At 48.0% G+C, this 20,583-nt stretch overlaps 1 protein-coding gene across 3 annotated transcripts in view; it reads right to left on the bottom strand.

The window, feature by feature from the left end:
• Positions 1 to 7,600: 7,600 nt before the first annotated feature.
• The window catches only part of ZBTB7A (zinc finger and BTB domain containing 7A), a 38,641-nt gene continuing 25,658 nt past the window's right edge, over positions 7,601 to 20,583 (bottom strand). For all 3 annotated transcript variants that reach the window (XM_063290954.1, XM_063290953.1, XM_063290955.1), the window contains exons 2-3: positions 12,745 to 13,952; positions 7,601 to 9,706 (exon numbers count right to left, since the gene is read on the bottom strand). In XM_063290954.1, coding sequence (XP_063147024.1) covers positions 9,271 to 9,706; positions 12,745 to 13,937 — 1,629 coding nt within the window. In that variant the 5' untranslated portion in view covers positions 13,938 to 13,952 and the 3' untranslated portion in view covers positions 7,601 to 9,270. The remainder of the gene's footprint in view (positions 9,707 to 12,744; positions 13,953 to 20,583) is intronic.

Genomic DNA, 20,583 nt, shown 5'->3' with positions numbered 1-20,583 from the left:
GCATCCATTGGGGAAAAAATGGGTGATTAAAAGCTGGTGGGGGAAGGCTTACAGACTGCAGAAGAGGAAGAAAATGGAAGTCACTCCCCGACCCCACCCATGGAAGACTACCAGACACATAGGTTGTGTGATTATGATTATCATGTTCTTGCCCTATCTTCTTGGACCCCTAATGCCAACATCGTTGGCCATCTGGTCTTTGGACAGATCCAAAAAGAGAACTTTATGGACAAATGTTAAGTCTAAAGCTTTCACATGCTGCATTAAGAGGGACCTTGTTAAAAATAAGTGACAACACTAACAGGGAACACAAGGTTAAGGCCATGGTGTACTAAATTCCACTGAGTTCAAGAGGGGAGGGGGTTGCTCTTAAAGAAGCATGCAAAGTTTAAAGCCGTCAAGCTCCTTCTTGACTTCCTCATGTCCAAAAGCCAACTCAAGCTGAGACGGCCAATCTGAGCATCCCAATTCACATATTCTGAGAACTTTATTTCAAAACCAGCATGAAACTCATTTCGGTCTGCTCTCAAAACAAAACTCAGTTGCTTCTAATGGCAGCTGTTGTCTGCCCATAGAAAACAAGGGCAAATGGGTTCATTTGGGGCAGTGTTAGTCAACCTTGGCAATTTGAAGATGTGTGGACTTCAATCCCCAGAATTCATGCTGGCTGGGGAATTCTGGGAGTTGAAGTCCACACATCTTAAAGTTGCCAAGGTTGAAAAACACTGATTTGGGGCATTTCAACTTCAAAGCAAACCTGACAAGCTCTGTTTGACGTAACCCTCAAGACGTTTCCAATTTTGTTCTAACAGAACGGAGCCCATTCAGCCGTTCCAACATATTGTTTTGAGTCGGGCTATTTTATCCCAAGCTGAAAACATCCCTTTTCCCCCACCCCACCCGGACAGCTTCAAATACTTCTATTCCCATCTTGCGAGTTCCTATCTAACTCACAATCCCCCCCCCCAGTTCTATTTTTCACATAGCACAGCTGCTATATAACTGAAAATTCCTGACATTGGGCCAAACAGGGTCTCATTAGCTTTACTGCCCACAACCTCCCTCAGAAACCTATGGGCCAATCAACAGCACGCCCACCATAGGGGCAAAAGAGTCACAAACTGCCAATACGTTAGGTATTCTATTGTTTTTGAAAGGATGTCACAGAACATTTCTTCAGACTTAAAACTGCTGTCTGAAAGGCATCCTTGGATGCAACAACCCCATCTGATTGCTATAGGCTCCACTAAAAAGAAAAAAAGACAGGAACCGTGAGATTTTTGAAAATTGCTTTTTGAAGTTTTGGAGAAGTGGCCATTTTGGGCAGATGGGAAGCTGATATCCTTCCCTCCCTCCCAGCTCTAAACTCCAGGCTCTAAAGCTGCGTTTTTAGAAAGAAGCCACAGCTGCTCCTACACGCTCACTGGAGGCACCTGCTGAATAGTGTTAATGACCCCGTCTGCGATCAGAGCAAATCCTAAATCCTAAGCCTAAATAACTCCTACCTTGGATGGGAGCTTATCCATCTATTTGCTGGAGGAGGAGGTGGGGCATTATAGTATCTGGAAAAGAATCTGCTTTTCCTGGCTATGATTTACAAAGAAGGTTCAAAGCTGGCCTCTGTGGAAGGAGCTGGTTAGTTTACAAAAGACATGCCAAGGGCTACTTGGGAAGTGGCACAAGGTTCAACAGCTATTTAAAAATCCCACAGTGATGTAGACAAGCAGTTGAGAGCCATCCCCTAAGTTGGCCCTTTGACCGAACAACTGCCTTTATCCTTCATCTTTTTTTTTTTTTTCTCTCTCTCTCTCTCTCTCTCTTCACATTTCCAACCAGAGTATCAACATTTTAGAGATTTTTATTTAAAAAAATTAAGATATCAAAAAATAGGCAATTAAAATTAGCATTTATTACATTATCTTTTAAAGGGGGATCTTATATACAAGAACAAAAGAGCAACTGCATCTTAATTTTATATATTTTAAGCCCCTCCCTCTGCAAAAGTGCATTTTGTTTTATATATTCATTCTGTACTTATCTCCCAAACTCTTTTTCCTAAGAAAAAAACCCTATCAAACATACATGGAATGTCTGTGCTTTGCTCACCTCACTCAGCAACAGTAAATTAGTCATTTAAAGTCTGTTTATTATTTTTTTTACAAGAAAATGAACATTTAGAGTGCTCTGAATGATAACAGTAATAATAGGATTTAAGAAAGTTGGCTTTTAGCTGATGGAATCTTGTATCCTCCCTGTAGCTAAACAACATGGTTTTTGGTAAAGGGAAAAAGAGAGTTTTATGACCCGCTCTCAGAATAAAATTCAAACTCTCTCTTTTTGTACATATATATATATATATATATATATATATATATATATATATTTCATATATCATAATATATATTTCTTAGAACACATAGCTTTAATAAAGCATTTTATTAAAGTTCTCCATAGGCTAAAAAGGGATTCTTTAAATGGACACCCACCTAGGAAGCTAATCTCACGTGGACAGTCAGAAGAAATGTTCTTTTAAAAAAATGTTGAAAAAGCAAAGAACAAAACCCAACAGTAACACTGAACGTGTTCCTTTCAACGTAAATAAAACTTTCGGCGTAAGCTGAAAATATAAATACACGCGTGGATTCATTTTATAGGGTGGCTGGACCTGAAGGAAGAGGAGACGACAAGAAGAGGCAACGGATTACGGATGGCCGAGAGATTAGGAAAGAAGGAAGCAACAAGGAAACTGGATGTAATTCAACGTTTAACGCTTATCCGGCTTTAGGTAGGAGAACAACCTGATTCAGACCGTGCCTTACGGAATAACCTCAGTAAGACACAATGGAAGAGGGACCCCCCCATCAGAAGTGGAAGCTGTCCAAAGGGTGAGCATCTCCTTTTAAATTGGGGGAGGAGGATGGGGGGGAGAGAAGGAAGTACGAAGGGCATAAGATTTCGAAGAGAAGCAGCAGCCCATTTCACTGGGAGATTTCTACCGCTACGTCGACTCACAACCAGATGTCCACTCACATTAAAAGTTGCCAAGGTCGAGATACACTGCTCCTGAGCACATCCTCAAAAGCATTATTTTTTTTTTCTTTTTTCTATTTTGTTTGAAAAGTGCAACAGAATTTCCCCACTGAATCCAATGGGTCAACATTAGTGCAAAGAAGAAAAGTCCTTGACAATTTAAAGATGCTGTGTTCTTTTTATTCTTATCATCTAGGCTTAAGGCTTTGAGTGGGTTAAATTGGGTTGAGCTAGGTGGGGTAGGGGAAGGAGGAGTGATGCAGCCCCCTCGCGCGGAGGCATCTCTTCTGTTGGGGAAGGAAGAGGGAGAGGGATGGCCAACCGGCCGTTGCTCCTGGAGACGGGGGGCCGCTCTCCGCGTGCCTCCATCTTGCCCGCCTCACAAGATCCCTTTCCACCTGCTCCGGTGGCCGAGAAGAAGCAATGCTTCAAATCAAGGGTCTTGGGAAAGGCTTCAGCCCAACCGTCTTGGCGACGAAAAGGTGAATTCTTTCCAGTCCCATGGGGAGAGGAGGAGGAGGAGATGCAAGAAATGGCAGAAGGTTAGAATGCTAAACAGTTGGTTTTCCCATCAAAAAAATCTGCTATTTTGGATCTGATCGCCTCGGTGGCCCAACCTTCCTCACCGTTGGCAAGTCACCTTCTTTCCAGCTCTTGCCATCATGTCTCCAATTTACACACACAGGGAACGAGGAGGTGACCTGAGAACAGCTAACGGTGTCAACAAAGAGAGTGAGTGTGTCCTTCTCAGTCAGGAACAATGGACAAAATAAACTTTTGGGTACTCTCCCCAGGTTGCAGTCTTTCTTCAGATCAGAATCTTACATCCATTTCAATCACAATAGCTTTTTGGGGGGGGGGGTGGAGGGGCGATTCCTGTTTATTTTTCAAAGGAATCCGTTCCACTGGCCCCAACCCAGAAGCTCCCGGATGTATTTCGAACAGCACAACGTCCCCCTCTCAACAGATAGTCTAATTCTTGGAAATCGGTCAGGGGCCGCAGAATGCGTCCCGAGCTCCCCCAAATTATGCGAAAGCAAATGACAGAAAAGACACACAAACTCGGACCACTTCGAGCACCTAGCTGGAATTAACAAATAAATCTAGTCAGGGAAAACACTTTTGGACTTGCATCATCCATCATCTCACTTTGAAGGTCAGCTACTGCTTCTTCCTGAAATGTGGTAAAAATCAAGTTTCTTTGGCAACACTTTACCACAACCTCTATATATATATATATATATACATACATACATACACATACATATATATATATATATATATTCTTTCAACTATAATTTTAAAAAAATCAAATGCCTTATATACAGTATGCGATTGAAGGATGGGAACCCTGCATGCGATTGGTTATTTTTATCGTCACTTGTACAAAGAGGATTTAAGAAGGGTTAAGGCAGAACGTACTCAAGAGGCCAGCGCCTCCTTATGCAAGACGGTAATGCCGTTCTTGCTCTTTAGTGCAAACACATCAAAGGCTTGTGTCAAAGTGTTGCCACCACTCACACAGCTTACTCCTGATTCCACGTCCTCCGTTTTGGATTTCGTTCCCGTCCCGCTGCCTTTGATGGGAGAAATCACGCCAAGCAAGGTGCAACAGCACACTCTGGATTGGATTTTAACCCAGTGGTAACTCCCCTCAAAGCATCACTGGGGTTACTACTGGCAAAGGTGGGGTGGATGGGACGGGACGGTATGCATTTTTTTTCCTTTTGGCAAGATCCTCATTATAAAACGAAACACAATCCCCCGGATTCTCTCTAGGAAGCAGGGATGATAAACAAACCAGGTTAAAAATGGGTGGTGCAGACAAGTCTACAGGGATATCCCCGGTCAGCCAGCCAGTTCTGAAGAGAAGGAAACAGGGAAGGGGGACTGAGAGGTGGGGCAGTGGCTGTGCTTGGGGGAGCAAAGGCAGCCCTGGGATGGGGCAAGGGGGCTGAGCTGCACCCAAGATCAAACTTTGGTTTGCAGCGTTGCAGAGACTTGGGAAGAGACCACTGGAGACCCTTTGCAAGGTGGGAAAAAAGCCCATTTGGACAACAGCGACCACAGCGACCGAGAGAGAAAGAAAAAAAAATACAGTCCTAAATTGTGCTCATACCAAGGCGACTTCCTGCCAGTCTTCTGATGTCTCTTGGCCAAAAAGGACCCCCACGTCTAGCTGAAAGTACAAGCTGGGTTTCAGAGAAGAAGGCATCAAAGGGGTGAAAGGGAAACAAGGTGGGATTCACAAGTTGCTAGGTGGCTTTGGAAGGGCGCAGAGAGAGAGAGAGAAAAATACACACAACCAGGAACAGTGATGGAGACAGAGGTGTAAAACAAACCGGAAGAGATACCACAACTTTTGGTTACAATAAGGAATCTCATGTATCTACCTATTTACAAAGTCCACGCTAATGTTTGCATATGCAATCACTGAAATCAGTGCGAAGCTGAGGATCTCTGTGGAAGAGAAGGTTGAGGGTGGGGTGGGGTGGGGGACAGAACCATCTAGGCCCCCAGGACCTTCTTCAGCTCCCCCTCCCCTCGAATGGACTTAAACGGTGCAAAAGATGGAAAGGGAGAAGGAAAAAAAAAGGAGGAAATGGACCCAGGGAACTTGACATGTCCAGAAACTTCAACTTAAAACAGATCTACTTCTGTTCACCACTTCATCTTTCTAGAATCTATGTGGGTCAGTAGGACAGGCATGGTCCTTCTCAGAAGATGATGCTCAGCTGGCCGCTGAACGTTGCTTTTGGATTGGTGCTTGGCGTTAAAAAGCCCGTGTGGAAATTTCACGGTGAATCGATCATCCAGGCCCAGCCAAAACGCATAAATTTGGGGGGATTATCTTTATGAGAACAGGATGCTTTTCTCCTGTAGCCCTGGGGTAGAAAATGACCTTTTCACACGCTCCGTGGGGAAAGAGAGAGAGAGAGAGACGCTCAATCTCCAGGTCCCCAAAGTTTTCCACCTTCACGAGATGGAAAGGAAAACTGGTGGGTCGTAATCCCGGGGACTAAAGCAGAAGGGGGAGGGAGGATTATCTTGATCTGGATTTACTAGGACCACCCTCCCTACAGCGAAGGGGCGCCTCACGAGGCCTGGACTCTTAATCCGAGCCTTGCTCCGTTCTGCAGCGGCCAGGAAAGACATCTGCTGGTCAGCCCTTCGAGCAAGAAGGCCCTAAGACCCATGTTGTGGTTGGGTAACGCACAGGCCAGCACCGGCTATGAGACATGTACACAAAACAACAACAACAAAAAGAAGAGGGAAAAAAGGGGGGAAAATAAACCATACACAAAAAAAACCCATGATTCCTGCTTAAAAATTCAAGCTTCCATTTTTATATATATATATATTGTTTTCTGAAGTGCAAACCACTTCCGAGGGTTGCTTTATTTCTGCCTAAATTTTGCAGTGTGTCACAGAATCTAATTAAATCCAATCCTCCCATTGTTTTGCTTCTGTTTCCATATTAATCCACAAACCAAAATGGTAAATTCCATTTGAGTTTCTCTCTCTCTCTCTCAAATATATAGATATATATATATACATAGTTTTTTTTTCTCTTACAAAAATAAATTCAATTTTAGGAATTATTTTAATAAAAACAATAAACAACAATAAATTTCTTTCCGTAGAAGATGGTTTCAACGTGTAAACATATTCATTTCTTTCTTTTTATAGATATATAGATATATATTTCTTTTAAATTAAGATAAAGTGATTTCAAAGTACCCGTTCCATTTCAAAGTGCTAAGACTTCTTTGTTTCTAATCTTTTTTTTTTGTGGTTTTTATTGCTTTTTTTTTGTATTAAATAAAACATCCATCTTGTCCCACCCAAGCCTGTTTTTTTTAAATCCTCTCTCAAACACACACACTCCCCTGTTTAATTACATTCGGCCAAACGGTTCACCTTTTGTAATATTTATATTAAAAAGGAAATCTAAAAAGTGCTTGCCAAAAAAAAAGAAAAGGAAAGAAAAAAGGAAATAATAAGACTAAAATTCACCCTCTCTCTTTATATATATATATATCATTTTTAAACTGTGCATTTAAAAAGTCTGAAATGGCTAAAAGGTGCCCTTAGCTTTTTTATTTTTTAGCTTAGAGGGAGCTGTGCCTTTAATAAATTTTGATATAGCTACTGCTTTATGCTTCTACTGACATGAGAGGACAATAGGAAGAGATTTGGTGAGTCACCCCGAAGATAGTTTTGGACCCTGAACCAAATCAACACCCTTAAGTGCGAATCCAGCTATCTAAGACTCTCAGGACCAGGGAGGATACAAAAGGTGGGGGGGAGAGACATAATTGTGGGGAGAACCTACTTTTGCTTCCATGAGTTAGCTAGGGTTTGATTTGTGCCAGGAGCACAACATTTTTCCTACAAAGCCACCACTGGGCATAGATTTAAGGCTCATTTAGGGCCAAATGGGGTACCGAAAGACATGTTTACGAAAAGCTGGAGGCAGAGAAGGGGAAGTGGAGAGGTTTTAGGTACAAAGGCATGCCTTCTCTAACCCTCTCCTTTTTTTTCCACAACCCCCCCCCTCAACCTTTGGCCCTTCCCTAGAAAATCAAGACCCCTGGCATACATGCCACAACCTCGGGGGCAACACAGGGCTCTCCCAGCCCAACGTGCTCACAACGGTCCAGCTCCATGCCCAACCCCACCACCCGGGAGATGTGGGGCACCCTCAAACGGCACCGGTCTTGATGTCTCAGCCGCTGCCTGCAGCCAAAGGTCCTGCCTGACCGAAACTAATCACCTGACTGGCATTGGATGTCCGGATGATTTGGTGGAATTTCTAAGTTCAATTGGAGTGTCTTGGATATGCTTCCCCTGAGGTCTGGGACTGCTGAATAATTAAAGGATAATCTTCCAACTGACATCAAGGTTGGAATATTTTGTGCCTGGGGGTAAGGGACACTGGAAGAGCCCAGCCGATGGCCCCGCGTCACCAAGCCAATGCACGGGATCCCCTCCCACAGATCTCAGCTGGGACAAAATGGTCCTATTTGAGGACAGGAAGCAGAAACACGTACCGCAACTTTCAGTAACGTGGCTTTGTTTTAGTGCCCCAGGAGGGAAACTTAAGAACGAGATTTTAACTAACCATCTTAAAATCCTTGCCGAAGCACGGAACAAAGCACCAAAGACGCTCAAAAGCTTATCTTTTTTTGGTGGCAGAGAGTCACACGGAAACTGATGAAAACCATCCCAGAAACGGAACCAGATTGAAATTGGTAAGCCAAGATGTTCCCTTGCTTGCGTACAACGCTCCTGGCGTCAGCCAGCTTTCAGTGAGTTTTGGAAACTCTGGATTGTTATAATCCTGAAGGGCAACGAGGTTTCTTTGATCACCAATAATCCACGAGACCGGTACGTTTAGCCTTTTGCCCACAGAACACCGTGAGGGAGTCCAGTTTTGAAGAAACTAAGTCGCTGACACAGGTTTTCCCTGATTGACAGGTCAACATCCTGTTCCAGACCTAAAATTTGATAATAGTGCCCAAGAGATGCTGAACCCCTTTTTCTACAGTGTACAGGATGAACCAAAAATGCTATAAAAAGCCTTGGAATTCAGTCACTTGGTGTCATTCACCAAACATTTAAAATCAGGCCTGAAATTCTCTGCCAACAGCCCTAAGAACAGTATTTGACTTAAAATGAAAACTCCACAAGGGGGCTTGTAGAAAAAATGAGCACTTTAGACTGTGGGGGGGAATGGAGGTATTTTTTTCCTAAAGCTTCCTCATCTTTTTTTTTTTTTTAAGTCAGCCAACTCAGTGACCTCCCTCGTTGCATCCCTTTGGAACAGCGACTTCTAAAATACCTAAAAAAGGCCAATATAATATGTATGTATATATATATATATAGGTTTAAAACTTAGAACTAAAATTCTGGAAGCTTCTTTCTGCCCCTGTCTCAGCCCAAACCTCACTCGCTGGGTGACCTTCGTTCAAGGCAGGGAGCAGATTTAAAAATCAATCCATGGTTTCGAGAGTTTGTAACTAACTGGTTATTAGTGGGAAGATCACAAACGGAGATATGTTATACACCTATAAGGCTATTCTTTTTTCTCTTTTTTTTTTTTGTCCAAAAACAAAAAAAAGGGGTGGGGGTGGGGAAACCATATTTTCCAAGAGAAACTGGAGGAAAGTTATAACTAGATTTTGTGACACTTTTTTTTTCTTTTTTTTGGTTTAGGAGAGTTCTTGTGTTTTACCCTCAGACGATCCCCCCCGCTACATTCAAACTTCCTGACGCCGCCTCGGCGTTCGAACTATCCTCAAAGTGCTGTTCTAACTCGTCCTGGGGCGCGGCGGGCCCCTGCGTCTCTTCGGCCTCCTCGGCCCCCGCAAGGCTGCTGCTGTCGTCGGGATTCGTGGCCGGGGCGGGGGCGACCGCCGCCTCTCTCACCCGGGGCTTGCGCCCCCTCCGGGAAGGGATGCCGTTGCAGCCATCTTTTTTAAGGTGCCGGTGCAAGTGGTCGGATCGGACGAAAGTCTTGAAACAGCTCTCGCACTGGTAGGGGCGGAGGCCCGTGTGGACACGCATGTGGTTCTTCAGGTCGTAGTTGTGGGCAAAAGCTGCCCCGCACTGCTGGCACAGGTAGGGCTTCTCGCCAGTATGCTTCCTCATGTGGACCTTCAGCTTGTCTTGCCTGCAGAAGAAGAAGGGGAGTCAGGGCAGGTTGGGCCCACTTCGAATTGTCTTCCGCTAGATCAGCGTTAGAAGATCAGCTGTCTTCCTCAGTCTCGGCGACTTTAAGATGCCTGGACTTGGACTCCCAGAATTCTGGGACTCAAAGTCCACGCATCTTAAAGTTGTCAAGTTTGGGGGAAAAAAAACTGATTTAAAGCAACTTTTCCCAACCCAACGTTTCCAGATGCATGGACTTCAACTGCCATTTTTAATTTTATTTTTCCCCCCCATTATTTCCTTTGCATTTATTTTAATGCAATTCAACTCTCAGAATTCTCCGGAATAGCCATGCTAGCTGGGGAACTCTGGGAGTTGAAGTCCATGCTTCAGGAGGGCATCCATTTTGGAAAGTCACTATCCTCCCTACAACCCATGTCCCCCAAACTCCCAGAACAGGCTAAAAGGTTTTGCCTGTCCACTTGGGGTTTATTTCTGCTTGGTTACCCAGATATGATACAACTCCTTTTCCCTTTAAGAACCAACTGCTTCTAATATTAAACTGAGTTGTGGAGTGCCAACCTGACTGTAGCCAAAATGGGAGAAGAAGGGAGGAGGTCTGGCATGCCTGGGAGGGCCCTGAAGTTGACAAAAGTTCAAAAGCAAGCATTAAAGAGGGAAAAAAACCTTTTAGGGGAAAAAGAGTCGAGTCAGACCCATTTGCGTGGAATGCTGGGAAGGGAAAACCAAAGGGGTGGGAAGAAAGAAGGATGTCCTGCAACCGCCTCAATGAGCGTTTCAAGTACATCAGGACTGCCACCCTCAAACCTGCCCTGCCCAGCACAGCCGCAGAGATGGAAAAGAAATGTGCTGCGATGCAACAGCAGCACAATTTCGGAGGCAGCCCAGGCTCTCGGCAGCGCTCCAGAGTTCCAGAGAGAAAGACGACCCCATGTACCGGTTTCCTATTGCCGTATGTCGTTCTGTGCCGTTACGGCGTTTTAATGGACTGTGTGCTGCTCAGAGAATTCCTATTACTGGACGGGCTGAAAGTGTCATGGGTACTGATGGCGAGCGGGGGGGGGCCCTGTCCAGGGTGGGAAACGCATGCCTAGTACGGAGGAATTAAGCAGCCATTCAAAGAGACACAGATCAGACCGGCCTTGACTTCTGGGGTTTGTCTGTCTGGGTTTTTCCCACGCTTCTTCAGTTTGTTAGGATTTTCTGTCTTATGTAGCAGTAGTAAAGCACTAGAGACCTACTCCTCGTCTCAGCGTGGTTCCTGGCTGTCAGGACAGAAAGTGCCGTAAACAAAAGCAACAATAAGCAGTGGAAGGGCCTTCTCCGCGTAAGATCGTGTGGTCTGTTACCGAGCTGCATCTCAGCACAAGGCTTTGAAGGGCGCTCAAGCAATCGCTTTGGGTTTGGGGGGTGGGGTGGGGTGGGGGCCGGGGGTGGGGTGGGGAGAGGACGAAGCCTCATCTGTTTTCCCCCCACCAAAAGGCAGCGTCTTTTGCCAAAGGAAGAGAAGATTATGCAGCCTTTTTTTCCCTGTGCCACGGACTGGGTTTCGAAGCCTTGGCTTCAGTGGGGGTTTAATCCCCGCTCTCCTCCTTTCTTCAGTAAGGTTTGGCAAATAGGGTTATGGGAGAGGAAGGCAGCTGGCCACCTTCTGTTTGCAACCTGTCGCACTGCTTTCATGCTGCTCGGCAAAGGCCCCTGCCATAAATTCTCCTAATGCACGGCAGGGCATGGAAGAACAGCCTTAATGCAAAGGGACCCCCCGGCTTTCCAGGAGGGGGAGAATGGATCTAAGAACATTAAAGTGGGGGGAGAAATAATGTGCATACTCTATGAGGTCACGAGGAACCAGCCAGCCTCCTGCACAGAGAGGCAGTATCCTTCTGAAAAACAGCCTACTTCTCGGGCATTGATGCACCGACTTCTTCCAGGCTAACCCTGCCCAATGGTTCTTCACCCCAAGTTGTTCACTAACTCCAAGACTCATAGGCAGGTTCACCCAACCATTTAACTTGGTTACCAAATGAATCCAATGCCTGGATTTGCACAATACACCGAATGATCAACTTACCGAGCAAGCTGGGTTTGCCCAACCTGCTCAGCCACAAAAAAGCACAACCCTCCCCCAAGGTCAAACCTCATCAAACCTATGCTCTCTGTGAAGGGAGCCACCAGAGATTTAACCGAGTCCTGATGAGGAAGGGTCAAGGCCTGCTGCCCCTTTGCTCTAATAGGTCTTAAACTTAATCCACCCATCCAAAGTCTCTGGGGAATTGAGAAGAGCATCAGAAGCAGCCTGCTTTGGAACTGAGAGTCCTGGTTACAGTCTCTCCAGAAGGAGGCAGCCTGGTCCCGTGGAGATGTCTGGGGCTTTATCTCCCATCAATTTCAGCTGGCACAACCGACAGTTAAAAGACTGTGGGATTTGTAGGCCCAATCATCTGGAGAATACCAGGGACCAAGTTTGTTGCAACTGGGAGTTGCTGAAGATCGAATATCCTGTTCAGCTGTGGTCCCCATGATTCTACTTACAGAGCCCGGGAGGAGCTGCATTTGTCAACCGTTCAGCACACAAAAATATGCCCAGGTGCAGATGGCCCAGTAAAATTTGGGAACATCTTCATCAACCTCCTTCCCAAAAGTGTAGGAAGACCAAGTTAAAACAACGCTCCTCAAAACTGAACAGACAGTGGCCCGGGATTCTCCATGTTGAGGGCAAATAAGCATCACACCCTCTTTTGAGGGAACAGTTATTCCCCAAAGGGCTAAAAAGAAAGGCACGGTGGAAGAACAGCCGGCCTCAATCAAGGTCTGGGAATTTTAGCCACGGTTTCATTGGGATTGCTTTAATGTTAGAATTTCTTGGAGTTGCAAACCCAACATATTTGGAGGGAATTAGGATGATACAGAAGGTTGCCGGTCTAGTTCCCAACGGAAAGTGAAATGCACCCCAACCTGCCTCTACCTTGCCTTGCGGCTGCATTCAGACACAACAGCGAGGCAGACCCCGACCTCTGTCCACCCTGCCGTCCCCCTTACCTTGTAAACCGAACCTTGCAAATGTTACACTCGTACGGCTTCTCGCCAGTGTGGGTTCGAATATGGCGCGGGAGCTTGCCAGCTCCTTGGATCACCTTCTCGCAGATTGGGCACTTCTGGAATGCTTTCGCTCGGATCTTCTTCTCCACCTTCTGAGACCAGGACGGATACTCGCCGCCCTCCTGGGAAGTGCTAAAATAATTCAAGTAATAATCCATGACTCCGTCGTCATCCTTGCGGTCCTCGTCGGCTAGCTGCTGCCGTCCCACCGAATTGATCATTTGCTGCAGGAGCGCGCTGGCGGCCAAGCCATCCACTTCCCGGGCATCTACTTCCTCTTGCTTCAGTCCCCCGGAAGCAAAAGCCGGAGAATCTCCCACCTCCTGCTGGTCCAACTGTACTGCCGCTGGTGCGTCCTCCTCCCCCATGGCCGCCGGCAGGCTACGCCCACCAAACTGTCCATTTTGAGAGGGGGGGAACAAGGGTCCCTGGGCCGTCACCTCGTCGTCCTCCCACATGGTGTGCTTGGCGTCAAGATCACAGTCGTTTGCCTTTGGTCTGTCACTGAGGGCGGCCTGCGAGTAGAAGTCCATGCCGTTGCTAAGTCCATGCTCTTCTTCTTCCTCTCGGCCACGGAAGTTGAGCCTGTGAAGGTCTCTCAATTCTTGGTTGGTCCATGGAAAGTTGCCCTGTTGGCCATTGATGGGATTACTCTGGAAAAACTCCAGGTATTCTTTTGCTCGGAGATGGTTCCTCTGATCAATTTGATCTACTGTATCCATCTGGTCAGTTTTGGCCAGAATCTTCCTGTCCAGGAGATCCGTGCAAACGTCCCTCACCGCCTGGATCTCTAGCAGCTTGGCGGCGTTGAGGATCTCGCCGACGTTCGACGTGCTGACGGTCAGAGTGGCGGTGTAGGCGAATTCCAGCAATGCCGACAGGGCGTCTGCATTCACAAAGTCTATCTCGTACACGTTCTGCTGGTCTACCACCAGCCCTGAGGTGAAGAGCTTCTTGAAGTACTGGCTGCAGGCCGCCAAGACGGAGCGATGGGTCGGGAACTCCTGCCCATCCACCAGGATCACCACATCGCAGAGGAGCCCGTTGTTTCTCTGCTCGTTCAGGCTACTCAAGATGTCACTGCTGTGGTCGGGAAAGGGGATCCCAATGGGGCCGTCCACACCGCCCTCCATGCTGGCACCAGAGGGCTGTGGAGAAAGAGGCAAGAAAGAGGCGGTCAGTCAAGAGACGTGCAGTCAGGAGCCGCCGTTGCCCCACTCCTCAACTTCGTACAGCCGCACCGATTCATCCACCCAAATGGACGACAGCAACTAGCTTCAGTTTGCCCAGTTAATTGACTAAAGCAAAAACCAGATGGCCTTTCGCTCTTGAACAGGCGACGGGGAGATGCTGCTCATGGGCTTTTGCAGAATCGGTGCCGTGCTCTTTGCGGGCAAATGATCTGGTATTGCCAAGAAAACTGTTTTTGTTTACGTTCCGTTGTCGTTGTCACTTTAACTTTATGATAACTGCCCATTCCCATAGAGTCTTGGGAGGCTTACAAATACAAAATAATAAGAACAGTTAAAAACATACAACCCCTCAGGCAGAACTAAAACAAGCAAACTGCAACAACTCAGACCAAACGAGGGGGCCCGCAAACACATCAACCCCAGGCCCGGGGCCAAGGCCAGGTCTCAAAAGGGCTTTTTAGAACCTCAGGAGAGAGGGCGCTGTCTGAATCTCTGGGGGATGCTGTTCCGGAGGGCAAAGAACGTTGCGACAGAGAAGGCATGTTTCCTTGGTCCCCTAAGATGACAACATTTAACAGAAGGGACCTGGAGCATACCCACACTGCCAGAACGTGCTGGGCGGGCAGAAACCGTCAGAGATAGGCGGCCCCTCAGGTATCCTGGCCCTATGCCATGAAGAGCTTTATAGGTGACAACCAGCCCCTTGAATTGCACCTAGAAGCCAACTGGCAACCAACGCAGCTCATGGAGCAGTGGTGATGCATGAACCTATCAGGAGACGCCCATCACTGCTTGTGCTGTGGCATTTTGTACCAGTGTCGGATGGTTTTCAAGGGCAGCCCCATGTAACGCTCACTGCAGTAATCCAGTTGTGAGGTGACCAGGGCACGAGTAACTCTCTGAAGAGCCAGGAAGGGGTGCAACTGGCACACAAGATGAACCTGTGCAAAGGTCCTCCTGGCCACAGCTGCCACCTGCTCTTTGACCAGTAGCTGTTGAGTCCAGAAGAGACCCCAAGTTGTGCACCATCTAAAATGGGGAAGGTCCACCCCGTCCATGACCTACAATGAAAACGTCCCCAGCTGGGGGACCAAACAGCCAGAGCCACTTTGTCATGGCAGGATTGAGCCTAGGTCTGTCTGCCCCATCCAGATCGAAAGCCACAATATCATGAGCACCACCCTCATCCCGGCTCTACCAAAGGTCATCAACAAGCACAACCAGCACTGCCTCTGTACTGTACCCTGGTCTGAAATCCAACTGAAACGGGTCCAGATAATCCGTTTCCTCCAAGATCCTCTGTAACCTTTTCCCACGAAGGGAAGGTTGGTGACTGGATGGAATTGTCCTGAATGGAGAGGTCCAACCATAGGCTCTTAAGGAGGGGGCACACCATGCCTCCTTCCAAGCCGGCAGAACCACTTCCTCTCTCGAAGAGGCAGATACCACCACATGGAGCCATCCTTTGGTCACCACCCGCGCCGCCTTAACAGCCCAGGAGGGACCAGGGTCTGACAGAGGTGGCCAAACTAACAGGCAGAAGGACCTTGCCCACCGCCTTGCCCACCAAGAGGTCTACCCACTGAGGCTCAAGGTTTACACGTGCCGAGTCTGTGTGACTACAGTCAAGCAGTCTTAGCTAAGCTGTACCAAAATTAACGAACAGAAAGAAAATGAGTGCACCAGGACTGCTTGTCTGCTCCTTTTACCAGCTCCTATAGCCAAATACTCTACTGTAAATTAAAAAAAGAAAAAATTCAATTCTGCTCTCAAAACCACAGAAGTCTGCAACCTGCATAATACAAATGAGCATGCATGCACGCATGCATATACGTATGTATATATATATACATAGCATACATTATTTTGATCCATCTAAGGGGTTAATCAAGGCGTGACTGACGGCAACGACATCCAACCCCTGAACAGGAAACCTTATTTGCTCTCTTCTAAAATTCACAAGGGCATCTTCAAAAGCCTAAAGGGCTAACAACTTGTACTTGGGGTTTTCATGAATCCTAAAAAAGGTTCTTGGTTCTGGGGTCATGGACATAAAATCCAAGCTTTCAAGCTTGTGGAAAGCCTTAGCTCCTCGGAAGCGAAGCTGCGAATGCTTGTTCCTTTCGTTCTGTACAGAAGTAATTTCAGCATCATCACTGCACAGCTGAGCACCGCCCTGCCGTAACAGAGACCAAGCAGTATCCCAACAGGAAAGACGGGCTCCCCACTCACCACATGCTAATGTAGGGATGAAGAGAAGCAAACTATGATGTCCTCAACTATAGTTGATGGCAGACAATCCACCCAGGATGCTGTGAAAACCACTATACATCCCACCAACAGGCAAGTTACTTTAAAAAATGCCCTCCCCCCTTAGTAATAATTATATTTTAAGCCACCTATTAAACATTGCATGCTGCTAGTCCTCACATCCACCTTCCTTGTTCTTAAGGGACATCATAGGAGCAAAATAGCTGTGATTATTGAGGGAAGATGTATTCTAGATAAACTACGCCACTGGGTTACAGATTTTTCTTCTAGGTATGAATTTTCTGCAAACATTGGCTGTTTTATAAAAAGGATTGCTTTGAGAAACTTGGGTAGAAGCCAAGACCTTTCTGTGGTACCGAAGCCACTTTTTTCTAGTCAGGTGGACACACTTCCAGCTCAGCCATGGTTTTTCTGAGAAAGCTGCGGCTCACAAAAACGTCTGCCTTCTAATGAAACTTGCAAATTGGAGAAGGTGCTACCGGATTCATCCTGATTCTTTGCCACCATAAACAGCTCTCCTCTCCTACAATGTAGGATAAGAAATGTCCTTTCTGGGTGTCAAAACGAAACACCTGATTCTCCAAAGGTGGGTAAAAAAACAAACAGCTGCAGCCAGCCTCACGTGATGATTCCCGAGTTTTGAGTTCAGCAGTGAAGGCAGAACTCAAGGAGGAAATAAAAATAATGAAGTCGGAAGGGGCCGCAAAGATCATCCATCCAGCAGGCCCTTCAGCGACATTTCCAGTCACAGCTACTATGACGAGAAATAATGGGACTAGGCAGCGGCTTAGTTTTAAGGGAGAACTTCCTGGTGGTAAGATCTGAACAAGAGTGGAATGGTCTCCCCACAGAGAGGGGAGACTCTCCATCTCTGGAGGGTTTTAAGAAGAAGCTGGAGAGCCGCCTCTCGTGGCTTGTTAGGTGGGTTTTCCTGCACGTTGCAGAGGATTGGATTAGATGATCCTTGGGACCCCTTCCAACCCCACAATCCTTTGATTTCGCATTCTGCGTGCAGGCAGGAAAACCAATTCAACCTTCCTGAAGAGACGGCTGCCCAGCCTCTTCTGAAAAGCCTCCAGAGATGGAAACCCACCAATGGAACTCCGTTCATACATCAGGCCAATCCGGAGCCTCTTCGCTGAGTGCCCTACAGAATCTGGATCCTGCTATCCCTCCTCCCTGCCGACGTGGAGGACACACCCTGCTAACAGACCCTCAAATGCCAGAAACCCTCAAATGCCCAGCCTGAATCCCAGGTCTCAAAGGAGCTTTCTTCAGATGGCACCGACTCAGCTGTTCACAGGCCTTTTTGACACACACACACACACACCCGCCCTTTTCTCCACGGAGGGAGAAAACAGGGCTGACCATCTTTCCCTTCGTCCTCTTAATAACCCTGCAAGGTGAAGCCAGGCACAAACCAGCTCCTGAATTTTGCAGGTGAAAGCGAACCGGCAGACAGGCTTGTTAGGCCACAGCCCTGTCGCCTGACGGTCTGGAATTTAATTAAGCATATATATGATACCAGCAACCAGAGAAGAGTGGCCCCCTTGGGACGAGAGGGGAGAATCAGCCACATGGCGTGAGATGGCAAGGATCCTGGGGCCTGGTGCAAAATGGCTGCTTGGTGTGCAATCTGCACACCAGCTAATGTATAGCCACTTGGGGAAGCACTACTGTACCAGTTAGATGTGGAAGTGCCCGCCCGGCTGCCCTCAGCCAGGAATCGCCACCCACGCCCAGGCTTGGCAATCAACGCATCCCGCTGCAGGACCCAAGCAAGGAACGCAGCTTTCCTGAGAAGGCAGCCACTACGGCATTTGGACTAATCCTGGCTTGTGGAGGGTAGCCGCCCCAAATATTTTTCTTCTGATTAATTTCAACCTGGGAGCTCCCGTGGAGGAAGGGAGACCAGAACCCAGATCTTGCTATTCCTAGTCAAGCCCCTTCCCCATTATGCCATTCTGGCCCTTGGGCTGAGAGGGAGGACTGGCCCTACGTCTTCCAGGGGCCTTCTGTGGCAGACGGAGGCCAGAACCTGGGTCTGCCCACTCCTACCCCGGCCCCTTCCCCACCACCCCACCCTGGCTTTCAGGAAGAGCAGCTCAGAAGTTCCTGGTTCACATCCAGCCTTGCCCATCAAGTCAGTGAAGATGCCTTCTACATCCTAAACCAGTGTTTCCCAACCTTGGCCACTCGAAGATGTGTGGACTTCAACTCCCAGAATTCCCCAGCCAGCCACGGGAGTTGAAGTCCGCACATCTTCGAGTGGCCAAGGTTGGGAAACGCTGTCGTCAACCATGACTCTGCCCCATGCAAGATGGAAAAGATGATCAGACCAGCCTCCCCCACAGGCCTTCCTCGCATGCCTCTGGCCTTTCTACATTCTGAAATCGCCCACTTCAGGCGCGCATGGCCAACCATCACCTGCGCAAGCCCCAAGGACAGTGACTCACGTCCTCAGCCCCGTGCAGTTATACTACAGCCACACACTTACTTCCCATGGGGTTGGCTGCAAAGACCACCAGTGGATTGCAAATGGAGCAGCCAGGAAGCCAACCAGCTTATGGGGCTGTTGCTGTGGGGGAAAACGAGGGGGGGAGCATGATGCGCATGGCCTTGAATGGCACAAAATAAAGGCAGGATAAAAACTAATTATACGTTCATTTGACCACTGGGGAGGGGGCTGGAACAGCAACTTCCACAGCCCCTCCATGGCTCAGCCCCATCTATTGATCAGGCCTTCTCACCCCTCTGGATTCTGAGCTGAGGATCCCCACCCCAAATGAGGTGAAGGGGGCCCCTGGAGGTGAAGGGGGCCCCTGGCTGCAAACCACCTTTTCAAAGCCGCTGAATTAATCAAGAAATCAATGATAAATGGAGCAGCCGGCTGGGTGACCTTGGGCCAGTCCCTCTCTCTCAGCCCAATTCGTCTCACAGGGTTGTTGTTGTAGGGAAAAGAGGAGGAGGAAGGAGTATTAGGTATGTTCGCCACCTTGAGTTATTTCTAAAAATAATGAAGGCCGGATAGAAAATCAAATCAATCAATAAATAGATTTCTGGACTCACAACCAGGCAGATGAGCTGGCAGGGATTTCAAGCCCGTCCCATGGCGCCGCACTGCTGCTCCCATAAGCCCCAGCTGACAGGGGACTTATGGGAGCTGTGGTCCACCATCTCTGCAGGGCACCAAGACCCACCTTTCAGCATCACGCCAACAGTGGGGTCTGTGGGCCGGCAGAGACAGGGGAAGCTAGCCACAGTTGGAGCGCAGCAGCCAGCCGGGCAACAGGAAGGGCATCCACTGGGCCCTGGGGCAGATTTGCTCCTTCTGCCATCTAGAAGCCTTCTGAGATCCAAGAAGACCTCAGTTCAGGGCCAAGCAGGAAGAGCCCCTTGTGCCCAGGTGGAATTTGGATGGGGGCTGTTGCAGTTTTCCTCCCCCACCCCCCCCTCCCTGCCTGCCACCCCGAGGCTCAAGAGGAACATGAGCCGTGCCTGCCAACGCCGCTCTCCGAACATGCCCGAACAAGCTTCTCCCTGCCTGGGGACCTACCCCGCACTCTGCTGAAAGTGTAGGAACCGCTGCAGAAGGAGCCATTCAGCAACATTAACCCGCTAGGTAAGCAAAGCCGAGCCAGGTCTGGGCATGTACCTGCAGAGTTTTAAATTCAGGAGTCGAGTGGGAGCCAGCCAGTCGGAGAGAGCCCGTGCTCTCCGACTCCATTTCCTTGCTGAAATCCTGCCAGCGAGGCACACATTAGGTGGTCACCCAAAGGACCCTGCTGTCTCCCCAGCATCAAGACTGAGCCTGTGGCCAGCGGGGGTGGGGGGCCCTCTGGCCAGCAATGCGAGGGGACATCCATCTCTCTTTCCACGATACTTGGGAGGGGGTGGAAATGGAGGTCCAGCAAGTTTCAACTCCTGCTCTAAAACTGCTGTTGCCTGTGCTGGTTTGGAAGAAGCTCTCCTGAAAGCATGCATCAAAGGGCACTGCAAAGAGTGCCATATAAAATGTGAATGCTCACACTGAGTAGCTTTGATGAGCACTGTGGCACTCAGACCGCGCAGCTTTGCCTCAACCTAGTAAGGCAGGAAAAATCAGAGGTATGACTATCGGGTGGGTGAGACAGGATGTGTGTGTCATACTGCACTGTAATAATACAAATACAATGATACAAATAATACAAGTGAGGATCTGGATGTCTTGATGGACCACAAGGTAAACATGAGCCAGTGGTGTGATGTAGCTGCAAAAAAAGCGAATGCGATCCCAGTCTGCATCCACGGAAGCATATGTAAAGATCAGGGGAAG

The sequence above is a fragment of the Candoia aspera genome, chromosome 1 (assembly GCF_035149785.1).
Source record: "Candoia aspera isolate rCanAsp1 chromosome 1, rCanAsp1.hap2, whole genome shotgun sequence".
NCBI classification, from domain to species: Eukaryota; Metazoa; Chordata; class Lepidosauria; order Squamata; family Boidae; genus Candoia; species Candoia aspera.
This window is presented reverse-complemented; position numbering and strand designations above follow the sequence as displayed.